Source organism: Procambarus clarkii, chromosome 56, assembly GCF_040958095.1.
Source record: "Procambarus clarkii isolate CNS0578487 chromosome 56, FALCON_Pclarkii_2.0, whole genome shotgun sequence".
NCBI lineage: Eukaryota > Metazoa > Arthropoda > Malacostraca > Decapoda > Cambaridae > Procambarus > Procambarus clarkii.
In genome coordinates this window covers 14,414,242-14,431,986 of record NC_091205.1, presented here as the reverse complement: position 1 = coordinate 14,431,986, position 17,745 = coordinate 14,414,242, and the positions used below count along the sequence as shown (strand labels likewise).

Below are 17,745 nucleotides of genomic sequence, written 5' to 3'. Positions count from 1 at the left end.
CTAAATATTGTATTTATATAAGAGGAATATTATGGTACTTGAAATATTTCGAATACCATTTTCTTAATAACGTGTAAAATATATACATTAAATAATTAGAATTGTTAATATAATCGTATATTTGGGTCGCAAGATTGGTGTCAAGTGAGTTCCATATTTCTGTTTATTTAGGATGTTGCAAACGTCAGATTTGCTTTGTGTTGGCAAGATCACGTCTCTGTGCAAGACCCTTGTTGTTCTTGTTGTTATAGATTCAGCTACTCGGAACATAAGTTCCAAGTAGCACGGGCTATGGTGAGCCCGTGCAAACAAGAAACTTGTGGCACTCTCGCTTAGTAGTTAACTCTTGAGAGAGGTGCAGGGAAGATAAGGAAAAGAAGGGAACTATCAGGAGAAAGCGCTAAGCCATTCCGAGTATAGAGCACTGGGAAGGGGGTCAGGATAAGGATTTGGGTTTGGGATGGGGGGGGGGGATACTAATGGTACCCAACCGTAAGGAGAAGGGAAGAGGTTTATTCATTATGTGGACTGTGTAGAATACACACACACAATAGTCACATGTAGTGTGTGTTGGAGAGTAAGGATGTGTGTGGCGCTGTGTGATACGTGAAGATGCTTCTCAGTATAGATGTCTCATCTAGACTTGAGAATGACTTGACGGATGACTTGAGAATGGTCCAGGACGGACCGAAACGTCGTCGTCCCTTCAATTTCTAGTGTGTGGTCTGGTCAACATACTTCAGCCACGTTATTGTGACTCATCGCCTGCATATGTCTCATCTAGTCTTGGATAATATCTATTAACTTTATCTGTATTATGATATTATTAATTGTTTGAGTTTTATTTAACATGATTCAATTACCTATCCGGTAGTTGTGTTTGATGCAGCGATTGTATCACTTAGTCATTGTAATTATGAACGTATTAACACATAAATTAAACACAATGTCATTGTTTTATAATTATTATTAACAGCATATAACAAAGATTGATTGTAACACAGGACAGGAAGGAGGTGCTATCATGCCATTCCATATACTCAATACCAGGAAGATTAGTTAATATTTACGAACTAAAATGTGAACAACAAAGAAAAGTTTAACTGAAAGAGCTCGGCGCTCACAGAGAGCAGACATTAGCTGGAGCTTGAGTCTGTGAGAAAGAGGTAGTGGACACTGTAGATGGGGCGGGACTACAGTGAAGGGGACTACAGTGTTTATTGTGCACCAAACTTGTCCAGTGATCGATCATAGGGTGAGGCGATTGGTCTCCTCATACTTCGGTTTATCCCTGGTAGCCTCTGGCCACAATGAGCTCGTGTGAAGAAAGTGAATTTGTCAGAAATTCTGAGATTGGATGACGTGTTTTAGCGTCATCAGAACGGTTACTGTCGAAGTGAAAGCTAAAGTGTTAAATCTGACGCTCGCAGATAACAGGCTTCGGGTGGTGACAGGCAACGTCGTGCCACTTGACGCCATCACCGTAGATGTTGTTGAGTATGGCGAGGCAGCTCTCGTTACCTTCACGGTTGTCGGGCTGAGGTCGGCCGAATCTGTAACGTAGAACATTCATGACAAACTCGTCTCAACAAACTACATTGTCTCTAGATGCATGTATACTTAGGCCAAAGCTGACAGCTGACTAAAGTATATTCCAGTATAAACAAATTGCTGCAATGTAAGTGATGTTGTATGTGTGTTTGTATATTGTCTTCTGCTTGTTTATAACTTCGTGTCCTTATTCGAGTCTGTAGGAGAGTGTTTTGTTTCGTGTGAATGTATAAACCATTTATTTTTAATTTCATGGGTCTGTATTCAGAGTGTGTGTGTGTGTGTGTGTGTGTGTGTGTGTGTGTGTGTGTGTGTGTGTGTGTGTGTGTGTGTGTGTGTGTGTGTGTGTACACCAACTTACCCTCCGGTGTGTGACCAATCATTAACGTTAAAAGGTTCTCCGTTGAGCCACCTGAAGCCGCCGCTAGAGATCACTCCGCCGGTCCAGATGTATTCCAGTCGGTCTGTACACAAACACACGAAAAAAATAATTAGAAATATATCAAGTATAATGAAATAATTTACATACACAGTATTCTGGGCTAACTTATTATTAACAAGTACTGACGAGTCATTAAACAAAATTTCATTTCAACGCGCAAGTAAGTAATTTTCAAAAAGAAGGCGCCAAGCCGGGGAGACTAGCATAAATCTTACTTTTCTCAATTTTCTAAATACTTTCGAAGTGTTTACGTTCTCTGATCCCTTTCCTTGCATTAATTTTCTTAGCAACATAAATATACAATATCTCACATCTCGCCCAATCACCCACACACACTTCATTGCTAATAAAGTTGTCAAACAGTCCCTGTAAAATATAGTTACAGAAGCTGTAACAACTAACTTGATCCAACAATGCCACTGATGTAGCTGAGCTCGCCAGGAGAGCTGATGCCCACAGGCTGCCACCCGCCGCCCAGACTTGTACACAAGCCGTGAGCCTCTTCTCCGCGGTACTTCCTGCCATTGTCGTGTCTCCAGGAGAAGTAGTACTGACTCCTATCGCGGGTATCGTCAACCTGTAATACCATCATATATTACCATCATATAATTCCATCATATTAACACCTTCAATTGATTCTAAATTGTATAATTTTCAAGTGGAATAATTTTACTAATATTACATATTAATTATGTTAATTTTGTTATTAAAAAAGATGAAAACTTTCAGCCGAAATTGACCATTGAATATTGCAGTTAAACAGCCAGTTGCTGACATAATCCTCAAGCTAATATCAAGCCATAGTGTATAACTTTCTCCTGGTCATAATATGAAGGCGAATTTGACAGAGCTAACCTGGTCACCACTTCTTACAGGCGCGGGCCTAGGCCCACCACGGGTGGGGAAGGATGGCCTCCCAAAGAAATTCAGATTAAATGGAGGCCGTCGCTGACTGGCCGCCAGTCCGACCAGCGTGAGCATCATCAACACGACCTTCATCTGGGGAAGTACAGAACGTGTGCTTATTCTACCACAACTGCCCCAGCTCCTGTAATATTTTCCCTGCGGGGTTTAAACCACAGACAATTTAGCCTTTCACCAAATCCAAGTTGAAGATCCGGCCGGTTTTTTTTTTATGAACTATGTCAAAAACTCTGTCAAAATAATTGATATGAACAGATTTTGAAAGGATAATTGTGACAACATGCTCCTGTATTCCAAGCACAGTGAGAAATAAGTTCTGTAGCCTAGGGCATAGTGCTTGCACCAGTTCTCTTCTTCATTCTCATATCAGATATAAACAAAAATACAAGTTACAGCGTCGTGTCATTCTTTTGTAAATGATTCGAAAATTAACATGAAAATTACTTCTGTAAAAGACATTGAAAATTACAAGTTAATATCGATCAAATCCTCGTTTTGGCAACAAGAGATAAAAATGTTTAACAGGGACACATTCCAGATAGTGAACAGGAATACAAGGTACAAGACGCCATCAGATCTCACAGAAGGAAAATAATATTGAACACAAGGGTTCGTAACCCGTGATTCATGAACCACAGGTTAACTAGAGGTTCCTCAAGAGAAAGAGAGATACGTAGGCTAATTCTAATCATGTGCAAATGAATTTTTTTTTTAATAAATTTTGTGCTCATTTAACCAGAATCAAGAGCAAGGACAGAAATGGTCTCGTTTCAATTGAACATGAAATCTTTGTGTGTTTAAAATACTACTCGGATATTATTTCAAGGGCAAAAAAAAGGTTGAGAACCGCTGATTTAAAGGATCAGGGGAATACTGATGTCAAACGTTTAGTGAGCACACCACAACAAATATAGCATCAAACAAGAAAATAATAAGGTAGATTTTGAGATCCTTTAAGTCTAGAGATCCCACCACAACACTCCTACTATTGAAATCACTTGTGCTTTTCCTCCTTGAGCACAGCATGATGCTCACATCCCCCCTTTCAAAGCAGGAACCTTTTCTGAAATACATCAGAGACAGACTCGATACAGCACCTAAAGTATTGGGACCGTCTCAAAGCTTTCAAAGATTTAACTCCTTAATCGTAAAGATTGAAGGATATTAATCATCTCTTTTCTAGAAAGGAGATGAGAGAGGTATCACAAATACACGGAAGATCTCACACGAACAAATCCACAAGGGCCGTGACGAGGATTTGAACCTGCGTCCGGGAGCATCCCAGACACTGCCTTAATCGACTGAGCTACAATCGACTGCCACCACACGGAAGATCTTATACATGACCGCAGAGTTGAAGACAGTTATTTCAACATGAATTACAAGACATGAGAAGATAGTTACAATTTGAACGGTGGAAAAAAGTTGTGATAGTGTGCATGGAGTTAAGCAGCTATAGTGTTTAATACTTTGTGTACGACGAGGACGACATAATATTCTCTATTTCACTACGAAACGTGCTGGTCTATGTAACAGTAAGGAGGCACAGTGGTCTGTGGAACACCAGGATTGCATGTTGATCTATATAACTTAAGAGATGTTTGGCAATCTGTATGACACGTAGTGTTGTATGGCACACAGACAGTGTTGTATGGCACAAAGGTAGTGTTGTATGCACATAAGTAGTGTTGTATGACAAAAAGTCAGTGAACGTTAAGTGTCTTTTTGCCACAGGACCGTTGACAGATGGTAGTAATGCTTGACTACAATTAGCCACATACACGCAAGTATACATAGTGATACACTGAGGAATTATGGTGACTTAAAATAATATACAAATGAATATGTATAATAAATACTGAGGGCTTCGAAAGATCACAAAAAACATTAAAGATGAGCTGACTGGCCTTATGAGAAACAAGCTTATTTCCTTATCAGCCCCTTCCACTCGTCTACGAATTGATTGATTAAGATTAAGCCACCCAAAAGGTGGCACGGGGCTTGAATAGCCCGTAAGTGGTGGCCCTTTTGAGCCATTACCAGTATCAAGAGCTGATACTGGAGATCTGTGGAGATGCGACTGCACCCTGCGTGACGGGAGATGTCTCCCGTGTCGTCTACGAAGATTGATTGATTGATAAAGATTAAGCCACCCAAAAGGTGGCACGGGCTTGAATAGCCCTAAGTGGTGGCCCTTTTGAGCCATTACCAGTATCAAGAGCTGATACTGGAGATCTGTGGAGGTGCGACTGCACCCTGCGTGACGGGAGATGTCTCGCCGTGTCGTCTACGAACCAGTGAGTTCCTTTATATACGTTACAGACTGAGAGAGGAAGACACCAGGAAGTGTTTGTGTACACAGTGGCGGGAGGAGGAGGTCGCGTGCCGTCCGTCCAACACCTACCTTAGCAACGGTAGAAGTGCTTGGCGGGACGCGGATCCGGACTTATATATATCGCTACTTTCTTTAGTGCTCCCAGACTCCGCCCTTTCCACCTGACACATTATAAGCTCTCATCATTTTTGGTTCCCGGCTGAACAGCTTCGTTACTAGTGTATCTCGCGCGGTGACTTCATAATTATTTACATGCTTATATCCTGCTTATTCAACAGCACTATTAAGACAAAGGGACATGTAAAACATAATTTCGTGTGAAGCAAAAGCTTTTATTTTCAAATAGGACAGATATACGTTGACCAGACCACACACTAGAAGGTGAAGGGACGACGACGTTTCGGTCCGTCCTGGACCATTCTCAAGTCACAATCGACTTGAGAATGGTCCAGGACGGACCGAAACGTCGTCCCTTCACCTTCTAGTGTGTGGTCTGGTCAACATACTTTAGCCACGTTATTGTGACTCATCACCGACAGATATACACGTGTGTAAACCATTGCCTGAGTCTGTGTAGCATGGGTCAACAAGCCTATTGCAGTGAGCCTGTCTGGCACGGGCCAGTAATTATAAACAACCGTATTTCTTCCTCTTAATTTTCTAATCAAAGTTCTCCCTTCCCCTTCTTGGTGGTGGTGTCTACAGCACTGAGTCTTAATTGTCAAGCTGTCTCCCACTCCGTCCACCATGTAGGTGCAAGCCTTCAGTGATACAGGTGTTGATGATTGATTAAACACGATTGATTAAGCATCACAGGTGTGTGATGGTGTAACACACCTGTGTATAGCAAGGTGGCTGCACGGCAGAGATGTTTGTCAGCTATAACCTTCTGTCATCACAGAAGCAAACTGACATTGGAGTTATCTGTGGCAGAGTTGCTAAGTCTTTACTCTTGACACAGTGGATGGGTGTTTGCTTAGCACTCTAGCTCTCTGTCGTAATTAACTAAGTTACTGTTCATAGCATTCAGAGAGCTAGAATGCTAAGTTACTGTTCATAGCATACAGAGAGCTAGAGTGCTAAGTCCTTCTCTTGTTCTCCTAAGTCTCTCCTCTTGACGTAATACATTCTAGTGCGTGACAAGTCAGAGACTAACAACAAGTATGACTAATGAGTCGTAATGAGTGACAGTGTGCACTGAACATCTGTTTAGTTTACAGCGGTTACCCACAATAACATTTGTGGGTAATAACATTTCACTCCCTTGAATCCTAGGAGCCTCGAACCTCCGCCCCACCCCAGAACGGGAGACTTTATCAACCACGCTAGGGGCCCAAGTGAATGAAATGTAATTACCTAAGTTTATTGTGAGGTGACAAGTTAAATGACTTGGGCGTGGATCACCTAATTCCTCCATGCTTGAGTGACAGCCCAAGAGAAGGCTTAAAGTTCCAGTTGGGCAGCAGTTAGCTGCTTCTGAAATCCTTCCTAATTGTGACTGATAATAGCGTGATTCACATATATCTATATGCTTAATCCTACAATCTCACGTCTATTAAGTTACTCAGTAGTTCCACAAATCAACAACCCTGTTTCCTAACCTAACCAGGACTTTCCTGAACTGAACTTATCTAACTTGTATGTTCATCATTTTGTGCTGGTATATATAACTTTATTTACGTCCATTTTTCATTCCTTTTATATACTTCAATTGTCTCAGCCTTCTCTCTTCGTCGTCCTTAAGAATATGTATTAATCTCCTTTATTTTCTATAAAGGAAAGTTTCAACTTCGTGGAATTCAAGTGGTTAATATGCTGCACTCTTCGTGAGACAGTGTAAAATAAGTCCACGTTCATCTTGACAGTTGTAGACACGGTGCAAGGACTTGCCATGACAGTAGAGAACACGCATGCGCATGTTATGGCAACATAAGTGCTCCCTCACCCTGGCAACAGTAGAGACTGTACTCATACTCATCATGGCAACAGTAGAGACTGTACTCATACTCATCATGGCAACAGTAGAGATAATACTCATACTCATCATGGCAACAGTAGAGACAATACTCATACTCATCATGGCAACAGCAGACACAATACACTCATCGTGGCAATAGAACTCATCAGGACAATGGATACAAAAAAGGAACAAAAAACAAAAACACCACAACGTTTCATCCAATTTATATATTTATCTTGCCAACGGTAACAGGTTAGTTGACATAAAGAATGTTCTGGAAAAATAAATATATTAAATCACTTGTAGAAAATAACAAATAAACGTGGGATAATCCCCAATAAAATAATTGAGAGCTCTTTTTTTGTTAACTCTGGATCTTGATATCTCTTCGTCTCATGCCATTGTGCTACAACTTTAGAGAAAAGATATAGAAAGCTTCAAGTTAACTTCTGGTATATCCCTTGACGTTCCCATTAACACATAGCAAAGATTAACGATAACTTATGACGAGAAGAGTGTACAGGACACGCCATTACTGGGACAGACTCGCAGAAGGATGATTGTGTTAAAACGTGAGAGTTAGAAACAACAAGCTTTTTTCTGAATTGGCAAGAGATAATGAAAAAGAAATTCCTGTTCCTTCAGATGACAGGTTTCAATGAGGGAAGAGTCTGTGTGAGAGAGCGAGAGGGGAATAGAATTATCAGTGGAAAGCGCCAAGTTATTACGACTATGTAGCTCACAATCGACTTGAGAATGGTCCAGGACGGACCGAAACGTCGTCGTCCCTTCACATTCTAGTGTGTGGTCTGGTTACCGACTATGTAGCACTTGAAAAGGGTCAGGATAAGGATTTGGGATGGGACAGGGTAGGGAAGGAATGGTGCCCCAACCACTTGGACGGTCTGGGCTTGAACGCCGACCTGCATGAAGCGAGATCGTCGCTCTACCGTCCAGTCCAAGTGGTAGAGGGAAAGAGAGGTGGTTTATTGTGGTATTTATGCACGACGTTCGCAGATGACGGCCTTTGTGTGGTGGCAGCCCACGTCGTGCCATGTGACGCCATCACCGTAGAAGTTATTGAGGACGGCCAGGCAGTTCTCTTGACCGTTCTCACGGTTGTCGGGCTGAGGTCGATTAGCTCTGCAACACACATATACTTCCATCACTCATGGCATACTTATCTACACTTTCTACAGTGTATCTTATGTATACGTCTGACAGGAGCTAAGAGCTGCCTGAAGCTCTGGTGTAAACATTCCGATGCAATACAAGAGTATTAAATGTAATGCTTGTATATTGCCTCGTATGCGATATGTACGTGTTCTTGTGTCTACTTATGTAGCATATCTAGTGCGTACATATATGAATGTGTGTTTGAATACGCAAGTGCGTATATTCAACTCACCCTCCGGTGTGTGACCAGCCAACAACGTTAAAAGGTTCTCCGTTGAGCCACCTGAAGCCGGCGCGATCTCTCACCCCGCCGGTCCAGATGTACTCCAGCCGGTCTGTTCAAGCAAAACAAATGCATATTTATTCGTAAATGGGAAATGAAACTAAAAAAAAATGTTCATCTATAAACAAAATCACTGGTAAAGGATCAATGGGTTTTACAGGCTTTGTTCAGTAGTACGTCGTATGTTTTGTATATGAAACATAGGATGTCTTACAAAAAAGTGCTTTTGTTTTTGTTTTTCCACGAGAAATGCTGGATCAACCGGGTTGAGATATGGATATGTGGGCCTACAGGTCGCTCCAACCAACAGCCTGTTGGACCAAACTCCCGACAAGTCCAGCTTGGCCTCGGGCCGGGCTTGGGGAGTAGAACTCTCAGAACCTCATCCAGTTATATGTGCTGTGTATTTGTGTGCATAGTATGTGTCGCATGCTGTATTAACCTGCAATTCATAAATTGTAAAAAATGTACAAAAATCGAAGACGGAATACAGGTTAAATACGAAAGGGAGTACCTAACCGGGACATATACACAGAGCTGTATATGTCGCTTCTTGGTGTATGCACTCTGAGAGTTCAGCCCTCAGACTATGTCCAGGACGAAAGTATTCTTGCTGGTTGGTCAGTTATTGCGTTGCCTTAATAACCTTCCAGAGGTTGATAACCTTTATGCCCAACACCAAACGAAAGTCATGCGTTTCATATGTATATTTGTTGTCTATAGTCGGGGACAGGAAGCCTGCAAGACTTGTTGAGGTGCCCCTAGACCAAGTACTAATCTCCTCCAGGCTACAACCAACAGCAGTAAATAGATACCAAAAGGTACCTGTTTACTGCTGGGATGAACGGTTGTGAGCCGACGACATAGCATACTGAGTCACACACATACACTCACACTGTGTGGAAACACTAACAGAGGCAACGAGAACTAACTTGAGCCAACAATGCTGTTGATATACTGGAGCTCGTCATGGGAGCTGATGCCCACAGGCTGCCACCCGCCGCCCAGACTTGTACACAAGCCGTGAGCCTGTCCGCCGGTGTACTTCCTGCCATTGTCGTGTCTCCAGGAGAAGTAGTACTGACTCCCACCGCGGGTGTCGTCAACCTATAATATCAACATATTTATAAGTTAACATCAGATATATTCTACGTAGAACAAATCACACTGGGATTAATCTTGATTGTTGACCAGACCACACACTAGAAGGTGAAGGGACGACGACGTTTCGGTCCGTCCTGGACCATTCTCAATCGACTGGAGAATGGTCCAGGACGGACCGAAACGTCGTCGTCCCTTCACCTTCTAGTGTGTGGTCTGGTCAACATACTTTAGCCACGTTATTGTGGCTCATCGCCTGCATATTAATCTTGATCTTACATAAAACAGATCAATCTTAATCTTATTACACCTTTTAATTACAATTTTTTTTACATGGCGCAGGGTGCTTGATCGCAAGTGGGTCAGACTCTAAGAAGTGGAGATGATGATAGCTGATAATAACGACGTTTTGTTACCCAAATCCCGAAGCTGATGTAATTCATACTGAGGAAGGAAACAAATATGACAATAGAATGTGGCAGCTTGCTAACCTGGCCACCAGAGAACTGATTCTGAGGGCCCTGGAACCCAGGTCTCCGGTTCCTGACGCGCTGTCTCCGGAATGAGAACTGGGAGGCCGCCAGCCCGACCAGAGTCAACAGCAACAAGATCTTCATCTGGAAAATAAAGTACAAGTTGTAACACAGTAGCAGCACAACTTCTCCAGCTTCTGGAATATCCTTTTGTGAAGGTAAAAATGTACCAACAGTATGTTGACCAGACCACACACTAGAAGGTGAAGGGACGACGACGTTTCGGTCTGTCCTGGACTATTCTCAAGTCACAATCGACTTGAGAATGGTCCAGGATGTCGAGGTGCCCCTAGACTAAGTACTAATCTCCTCCAGGCTACAACCAACAGCAGTAAATAGATACCAAAAGGTACCTGTTTACTGCTAGGGTGAACGGTTGGGGCACAATCGACTTGAGAATGGTCCAGCATGGACCGAAACGTCGTCGTCCCTTCACCTTCTAGTGTGTGGTCCGGTCAACATATTTTAGCCACGTTATTGTGACTCAAATCCTGCATACCAACAATATCTTTTTTTTTTGCAAATGTCGAAGGTTTATAGTAATTTGCTGACTTTGTCCAGAACTCACGATGGTAATACTAACTGTAGCCAGACTTAATTTTGTATTTTAAATTAGAATTTACATATAATTTGCAACCTGTCGTCAGGGAGGAGGTACCGTGGAGGTAATCACTTCAAAACTGATATGTAGTTTGTGCTATTATCTGCTCCTTATCAGTGGTAAGGTTAGGTTAAGGCTACATTGGGTTAATGATAGTTTAGGTTAGGTTTCCTTACGTTGGGTTACTTAATATGGTGTATTAATCTCAAAACGTGAAATATGAAATTTGAAAACTACTTGAGTATCCCCTAGAATTTTATTTTCGGAAAACCAAATTCTTTAGACCGTTTCAAAGAAAATTATATAAACATAACCTCTTTTTATATCCTAAATTAATGATTTATAATTGAATAAAGTTATAACTTGAGAATATTCTTTGTTTAGGACAAAAGTTTACTTCTCAGTCTACAAGTAAACTATTATTGGAACCGTATTATATTCTTTCAGACCATCATAAATATCGAGATAACTAGCCAGTTGGCATGAGAATAGATTTGGTATCTCGAGCTAATGACTATACTGAGAACGGGCTCATAATTTAAGAACAATGAGAAGAATTTCATGAGCATAATGTGTGATTACCATATCGTCTTCTTAAATATAAAATTAAATCATTTATAATAAAAATAATATAAAAAATGAAATCTGGGAAGCGTACGCATCATCGCACTTTTATAGGAATCATCCAATCCGTCAAAATTGCGGAGTTTAAGTAAATATTGAAGCACCGTAATAAGGACGTTTTTCTAAGTATTGGTCTCTGTCGGTTAGGCTAGTTGCTTAGGTTGTTCAAGTGACTGAGTTCTTCATGATACGTTGTTCAAGCGACTGAGTTCTTCATGATACGTTGTTCAAGCGACTGAGTTCTTCATGATACGTTGTTCAAGCGATTGAGTTCTTCAATTTCTTTACATGATCTTCCTCCCGGTGACTGCACGATGGGTGATGTTGGGGAGGCGAGTCACTGGTGATGATTTGGCAAGGCTTGCATGTTTGTTTTTTCAGGTAGCTTTGATGCATTGGCTGAATGTTGTGTTGATGACTATCTGACTGCTGCTGTTTCTTTGCTGCAACGTTTGCGTTTTCTATGACTGCCTAGATGGGGTAAGTTATATGAATAGGTCAGATGTGGTCTTAATTATTTTGTTTGAGTTAAATAGCGGTTAAATAAGCTGTGCCCCTTTACTCTTTACCTTTTATCATTCCCCCTTCTCTTATTCGCGACCCCATTTTCATTATCTTGCCTCGTCTCTTATTTTTACCTTTCTCCTATTCTTATTCATATTTTTTTTTCCTCACCTGTCGTCTCCTTCTACCTTATTTGCCTGTCCCTTACTCTCTTCTATGACACGACCAAAGATGACATTCACTCCAAAAATCTACCACTTACCCTTGCCCGTACCACTTATTCATGCCCATGCCACTTTTGGGTGGCTTAATCTTCATCAGTCAAATCAATCCTCTCTCTTTTTTCTCTATAACTTAATAATGATCCAGGCTAGACCGAAACGTCGTCGCCTCTTTATTTTCCGACATGTGGTTTGGTCATCATGCTTACTGAATAATACATAATCTTGAAAAGTTAAACAAAGTATTAGTCTGAGTTTAAAATAATATTTTGGGTAATATTCTTACTTTGAATGCTGAAGGATAGAAGTAGCCTAAGCTACTCCGTCCTTTGGGGATGCATTTTTATCTTTAAAGTTTAAGTACGTTTATTGAGACCATAAAATACATCTGAAATTATTATTACTAACATCCTCATTGACAAAATTAATTACAATTTTGCCTAATCTGAGGATTTCGATTAAGTCTTATTAAAGTGAGGATAATGCTGGTATTCACTGTCACGCAGGACAGAGGGTCATCTCAAAAGGATAGATTAGCTTAGGCTATTTCTACCCTCCTTTTCTCTGTAAAAACGTGTAGCAAAGAATCGGGAAAGTATAGGTAGGCTTACCTAATATAGAGTGCAAGTGAGGTCTAGCTCATTATCCCTCGCATTCTGGCCGGTTTTGTTGTGTTACACATGATGTGGGTTGTAATTTTCCTGACGTTTGCGTTATTGGTCGCATTCAGTACTAAAATTGTAGAAGGCAGCAGTTTGCCTAGCTGTCCTCTCAATGAAAGGCAGCTGAAGGTGAAGCTGAATCCATGTGGTCACCCACCCAATTATTAGTCGGACCCAAGAGAGCTTAACGTGTACACCATCCACGGCAGCAGCACAATGGAATAACAAGAGAACGAACATTCTCTTCCACGATTACCAACACAGTAATTGTGGGACTATCAACCTGCGTTGCCTCAATAACTCACCGATACTTAGTTCCGGAGAGGATTTGGCAAGGTGACGGAGGCCTTGTGCGTTATTGGGTCAGTGTGTGGTGATGGGGGAGGGAGGGCGTGGGTGTGATGAAATCGGGGGGGAATGATGAGGCTTCACGTAACAATTAGCAACAATAATGGAACCTGGAGGCAGGTTGCCAAGTTGGAATGACAGTCCGGAGAAAGGGACCCCCGTGGTGGCCGTCCGGGTCACTGGACGCCAACACCAACATTGCTTCCAAAGATATTTTTTCTCATTGATATTTCCCACTGTTGCCTCACACCGTCGCAACCTGTCAAATACACTTGTTTTTATATATCCTCGCGATATACTGAGACCTCATGATGAGTACGGGAGACACGGATGACTTACGGTAAAGAGGGAGTGATGTACGGGACGGTTGAGTAAAGGTGTGGTTGATCTCAGCATCCGTTCTTCACCTGCCTTAGCGGGGGTGGAAGTGCTTGCCGTAACGCAGTGGCCGCCTTATATACTAGTCGATGGGAAGCTGCGTGACTCCACACTCCTGCTCAACACAACAATTTACTCTCGTCATTCTCATTTCAGGATCAGCAATGTCACGATTTCCACATCCCACACATCGCTATTTTTTAATGTGTAGACTTTATATCGTATACATATTTTTTTGTTCTAAACAGTATTGAAAGAAAGAGATGAATTATGCTACTATGACAAAAAAATTGTATCATGTGGAAAGAAACATTTTATATTTTCCAAGTTGCATGATTTGTAATATATTTAAATCAATATATTTAATTTATTTATTCATTTCTCAGAAAATTCTCAAAAAATTAACAGAGAGAGGTCTTCAAAAAGAAATTGTAAAATCATTTTCAATAGAAATACTGAATCTACTGTGATATAAATTACAAAGCCATACAATTTGAATATAAGTAATGGTTTGTACAATTTGAATCCATTTTAATTTTTCAATTAAAAAAATCTTTGTAAGAGAATACACAAATAACCCATTAGTGCTCCTTAGAACTCGCATGTATTGGTCATTAGGCTTTCTGCAGTTTCATCCTCAGTTGTATTGACCATTAGGTCTTCCGGAGTTGCCTCTTGTTCTATGTTCATGAACCGATATTACAAAGAGATTGTTATTACAAATATTACAAAGAGATGACCTCATATGTCATCTTCCTGCCTACATATTCAAGTGCTGTATTACACTGATTGTACTTTATTTTATATATATATATATATATATATATATATATATATATATATATATGCGAACAAGCCTGAATGGTCCCCAGGACATATGCAACTGAAAACTCACACCCCAGAAGTGACTCGAACCCATACTCCCAGAAGCAACGCATCTGGTATGTACAAGACGCCTTAATCCACTTGACCATCACGACCGGACAAAATGAGGTGATAGCCGAGGCTATTTGAACCACCCCACCGCCGGCACTCGGATAGTTATCTTGGGCATAGCATTTTACCAAATCACCTCATTCTTTGGGGCAACACGTGAGGAACACAAATGCGAACAAGCCTGAATGGTCCCCAGGACATATGCAACTGAAAACTCACACCCCAGAAGTGACTCGAACCCATACTCCCAGAAGCAACGCATCTGGTATGTACAAGACGCCTTAATCCACTTGACCATCACGACCGGACAAAATGAGGTGATAGCCGAGGCTATTTGAACCACCCCACCGCCGGCACTCGGATAGTTATCTTGGGCATAGCATTTTACCAAATCACCTCATTCTTTGGGGCAACACGTGAGGAACACAAATGCGAACAAGCCTGAATGGTCCCCAGGACATATGCAACTGAAAACTCACACCCCAGAAGTGACTCGAACCCATACTCCCAGAAGCAACGCATCTGGTATGTACAAGACGCCTTAATCCACTTGACCATCACGACCGGACAAAATGAGGTGATAGCCGAGGCTATTTGAACCACCCCACCGCCGGCACTCGGATAGTTATCTTGGGCATAGCATTTTACCAAATCACCTCATTCTTTGGGGCAACACGTGAGGAACACAAATGCGAACAAGCCTGAATGGTCCCCAGGACATATGCAACTGAAAACTCACACCCCAGAAGTGACTCGAACCCATACTCCCAGAAGCAACGCATCTGGTATGTACAAGACGCCTTAATCCACTTGACCATCACGACCGGACAAAATGAGGTGATAGCCGAGGCTATTTGAACCACCCCACCGCCGGCACTCGGATAGTTATGAGGTGATTTGAGAATGATTTGAGAATGAGGTGATTTGGTAAAATGCTATGCCCAAGATAACTATCCGAGTGCCGGCGGTGGGGTGGTTCAAATAGCCTCGGCTATCACCTCATTTTGTCCGGTCGTGATGGTCAAGTGGATTAAGGCGTCTTGTACATACCAGATGCGTTGCTTCTGGGAGTATGGGTTCGAGTCACTTCTGGGGTGTGAGTTTTCAGTTGCATATGTCCTGGGGACCATTCAGGCTTGTTCGCATTTGTGTTCCTCACGTGTTGCCCCAAAGAATGAGGTGATTTGGTAAAATGCTATGCCCAAGATAACTATCCGAGTGCCGGCGGTGGGGTGGTTCAAATAGCCTCGGCTATCACCTCATTTTGTCCGGTCGTGATGGTCAAGTGGATTAAGGCGTCTTGTACATACCAGATGCGTTGCTTCTGGGAGTATGGGTTCGAGTCACTTCTGGGGTGTGAGTTTTCAGTTATATATATATATATATATATATATATATATATATATATATATATATATATATATATATATAAGTATATTTTGGTAGCAGTCTTTCTTGTAAACCTATGTTGTTGAATATAACCGAAAGGGTAAGATTAATAATTCTAACACGAATCTTCTCAATATTTCTTTCGTTCTTCTTCACTGTTGAGGGTAATTGATAAAGTAACTCTCCAAAATTCATTCTTTTTATTCCTAGTCTGACGCCTTAACGCGTTTCGTAATTCCTACTACATTCTCAAATACCTGATTTACATACAAAATACATTCATACGTATACTCGTTTTTGGGTGAGGTGATATGGCACAAAAGTTTTGGGTGAGATGAAACATACGACAGAACACGAAACAATGGGTATGAGGACATAAGAATGGAAGTAACTGCAGAAGGCCTATTGGTCCATACTTCCTCTTGCTGCTTCCATATTGGTTCAGGGTCTTGAAGTGGGTAGAATATAGTTGTGCATTAATTGGCTGTCGATTACTGGTGTTGACATTTTGATGTGTAGTGCCTCGCTGATGTCGAGTCTCCTGCTATCGCTGTATTTATTGATGATTTCTGTGTTGCTTGTTAAGATTTCTCTGGTGATGGTCTGGTTGTGAGAAGAGATTATATGTTCCTTGATGGAGCCCTGTTGTTTGTGCATAGAAAGAGACGTTGTTGTCTTGCCTATATACTGAGTTCTTTGGGGCTTACAGTCCCCAAGCGGGCATGTGAAGGTATAGACGACGTTGGTTTCCTTCAAGACATTCTGTTTGGTGTCTGGGGAGTTTTTCATAAGTAGGTTGGCCGTTTTTTGTTTTGTTTTTGTAGTAGATTGTCAATTGTATTTTCTGATTTTTGTCTGTAGGGAACGTTATCCCTACAGACAAAAATTAAGCTGGGGTGGAATTTAGCGGGTCGTCGGTTCGAGGCTCCTAAAGCCCAAGTGAATAAATGGCTATTATGCGTGTTTATTGTGGTTGACAATGTAACAAACTAGTTGTTGTAGGAATGACCGAGAATGTTCTATCTGCGCATGGGAGAGTGGGAAGTGGAACCATGTGTAGGGACCTGGGAGCATCCCCTGGGGGGATTGGCGGTTGAAATAACTGGCGCCTTGTATTACAGTTTCGTATAATGAATTATTTCACATTATTCAGTAATTTAGAGAAATTAGTCTTCATTCAAATTGTATAGTATTACTGTTTATAGTATCTAGAGTATCCTAAATTGTCAGGAATGAGTAAGTCACCATCAGTGACGTCACTAGCGGGACTAGTCTCAGCCGCGGAATAATTTGGGCGACCTTAGGTCACAAGGGTCACCAAAGCTCCATATTTTTTGTATTTCTCAAAGGTCAAATAGCCATTTTGTAATCGGAAATAGCTCTTCCCTAAGATGCTTGTGCAATTAACTTAAGTTAAAAGAATTCAACCAATCTGGGTTGTTCAGTACAACAGAGATTAGTTGTTAAACTTAAACCCCTACGAGTAACGTAGTAAAGCCAGGCGTAGGGATACCCCAGCTTGCTGCTGGGTAGGACAGAGCGACTCGGGTAGACAGTGTGGAACTAAGAGCGGCCGGGGCAGGTGACCTCGACCCACCTGCCCCTAGACAAGTACACAGAGCTGGTCGTCTAAAAGGTAGAGTTGCTAGGAGTTTGGTATAGGGAATTAGTGCATCTCATTGCCCTTTTACGCCAGGGAAGTGTTCAGCCAGGGAGTGCTTTGATTTTAGATTTTGTTTAGTTTTGAATAAACCATTTAGCTAGTAAATTGTCTTTT

The 17,745-nt window shown here is 41.6% G+C and overlaps 2 protein-coding genes across 2 annotated transcripts; both read right to left on the bottom strand.

Annotated features, from left to right (window-relative positions):
• Window positions 1-1,411: 1,411 nt before the first annotated feature.
• LOC138353169 (uncharacterized) lies at window positions 1,412-7,329 on the bottom strand. The gene is made up of 5 exons (XM_069306037.1): window positions 7,198-7,329; window positions 2,849-2,992; window positions 2,396-2,570; window positions 1,913-2,015; window positions 1,412-1,553 (listed from the first exon to the last, which is right to left on the bottom strand). Exons 1-5 carry the CDS (start codon window positions 7,327-7,329, stop codon window positions 1,412-1,414), a joined length of 696 nt encoding a protein of 231 aa, XP_069162138.1.
• A 105-nt stretch (window positions 7,330-7,434) lies between these two features.
• Window positions 7,435-13,710, bottom strand: LOC138353083 (uncharacterized). The gene is made up of 5 exons (XM_069305736.1): window positions 13,605-13,710; window positions 10,264-10,389; window positions 9,604-9,778; window positions 8,621-8,723; window positions 7,435-8,355 (listed from the first exon to the last, which is right to left on the bottom strand). Exons 1-5 carry the CDS (start codon window positions 13,659-13,661, stop codon window positions 8,211-8,213), a joined length of 606 nt encoding a protein of 201 aa, XP_069161837.1. The 5' UTR covers window positions 13,662-13,710; the 3' UTR covers window positions 7,435-8,210.
• Window positions 13,711-17,745: the final 4,035 nt, after the last annotated feature.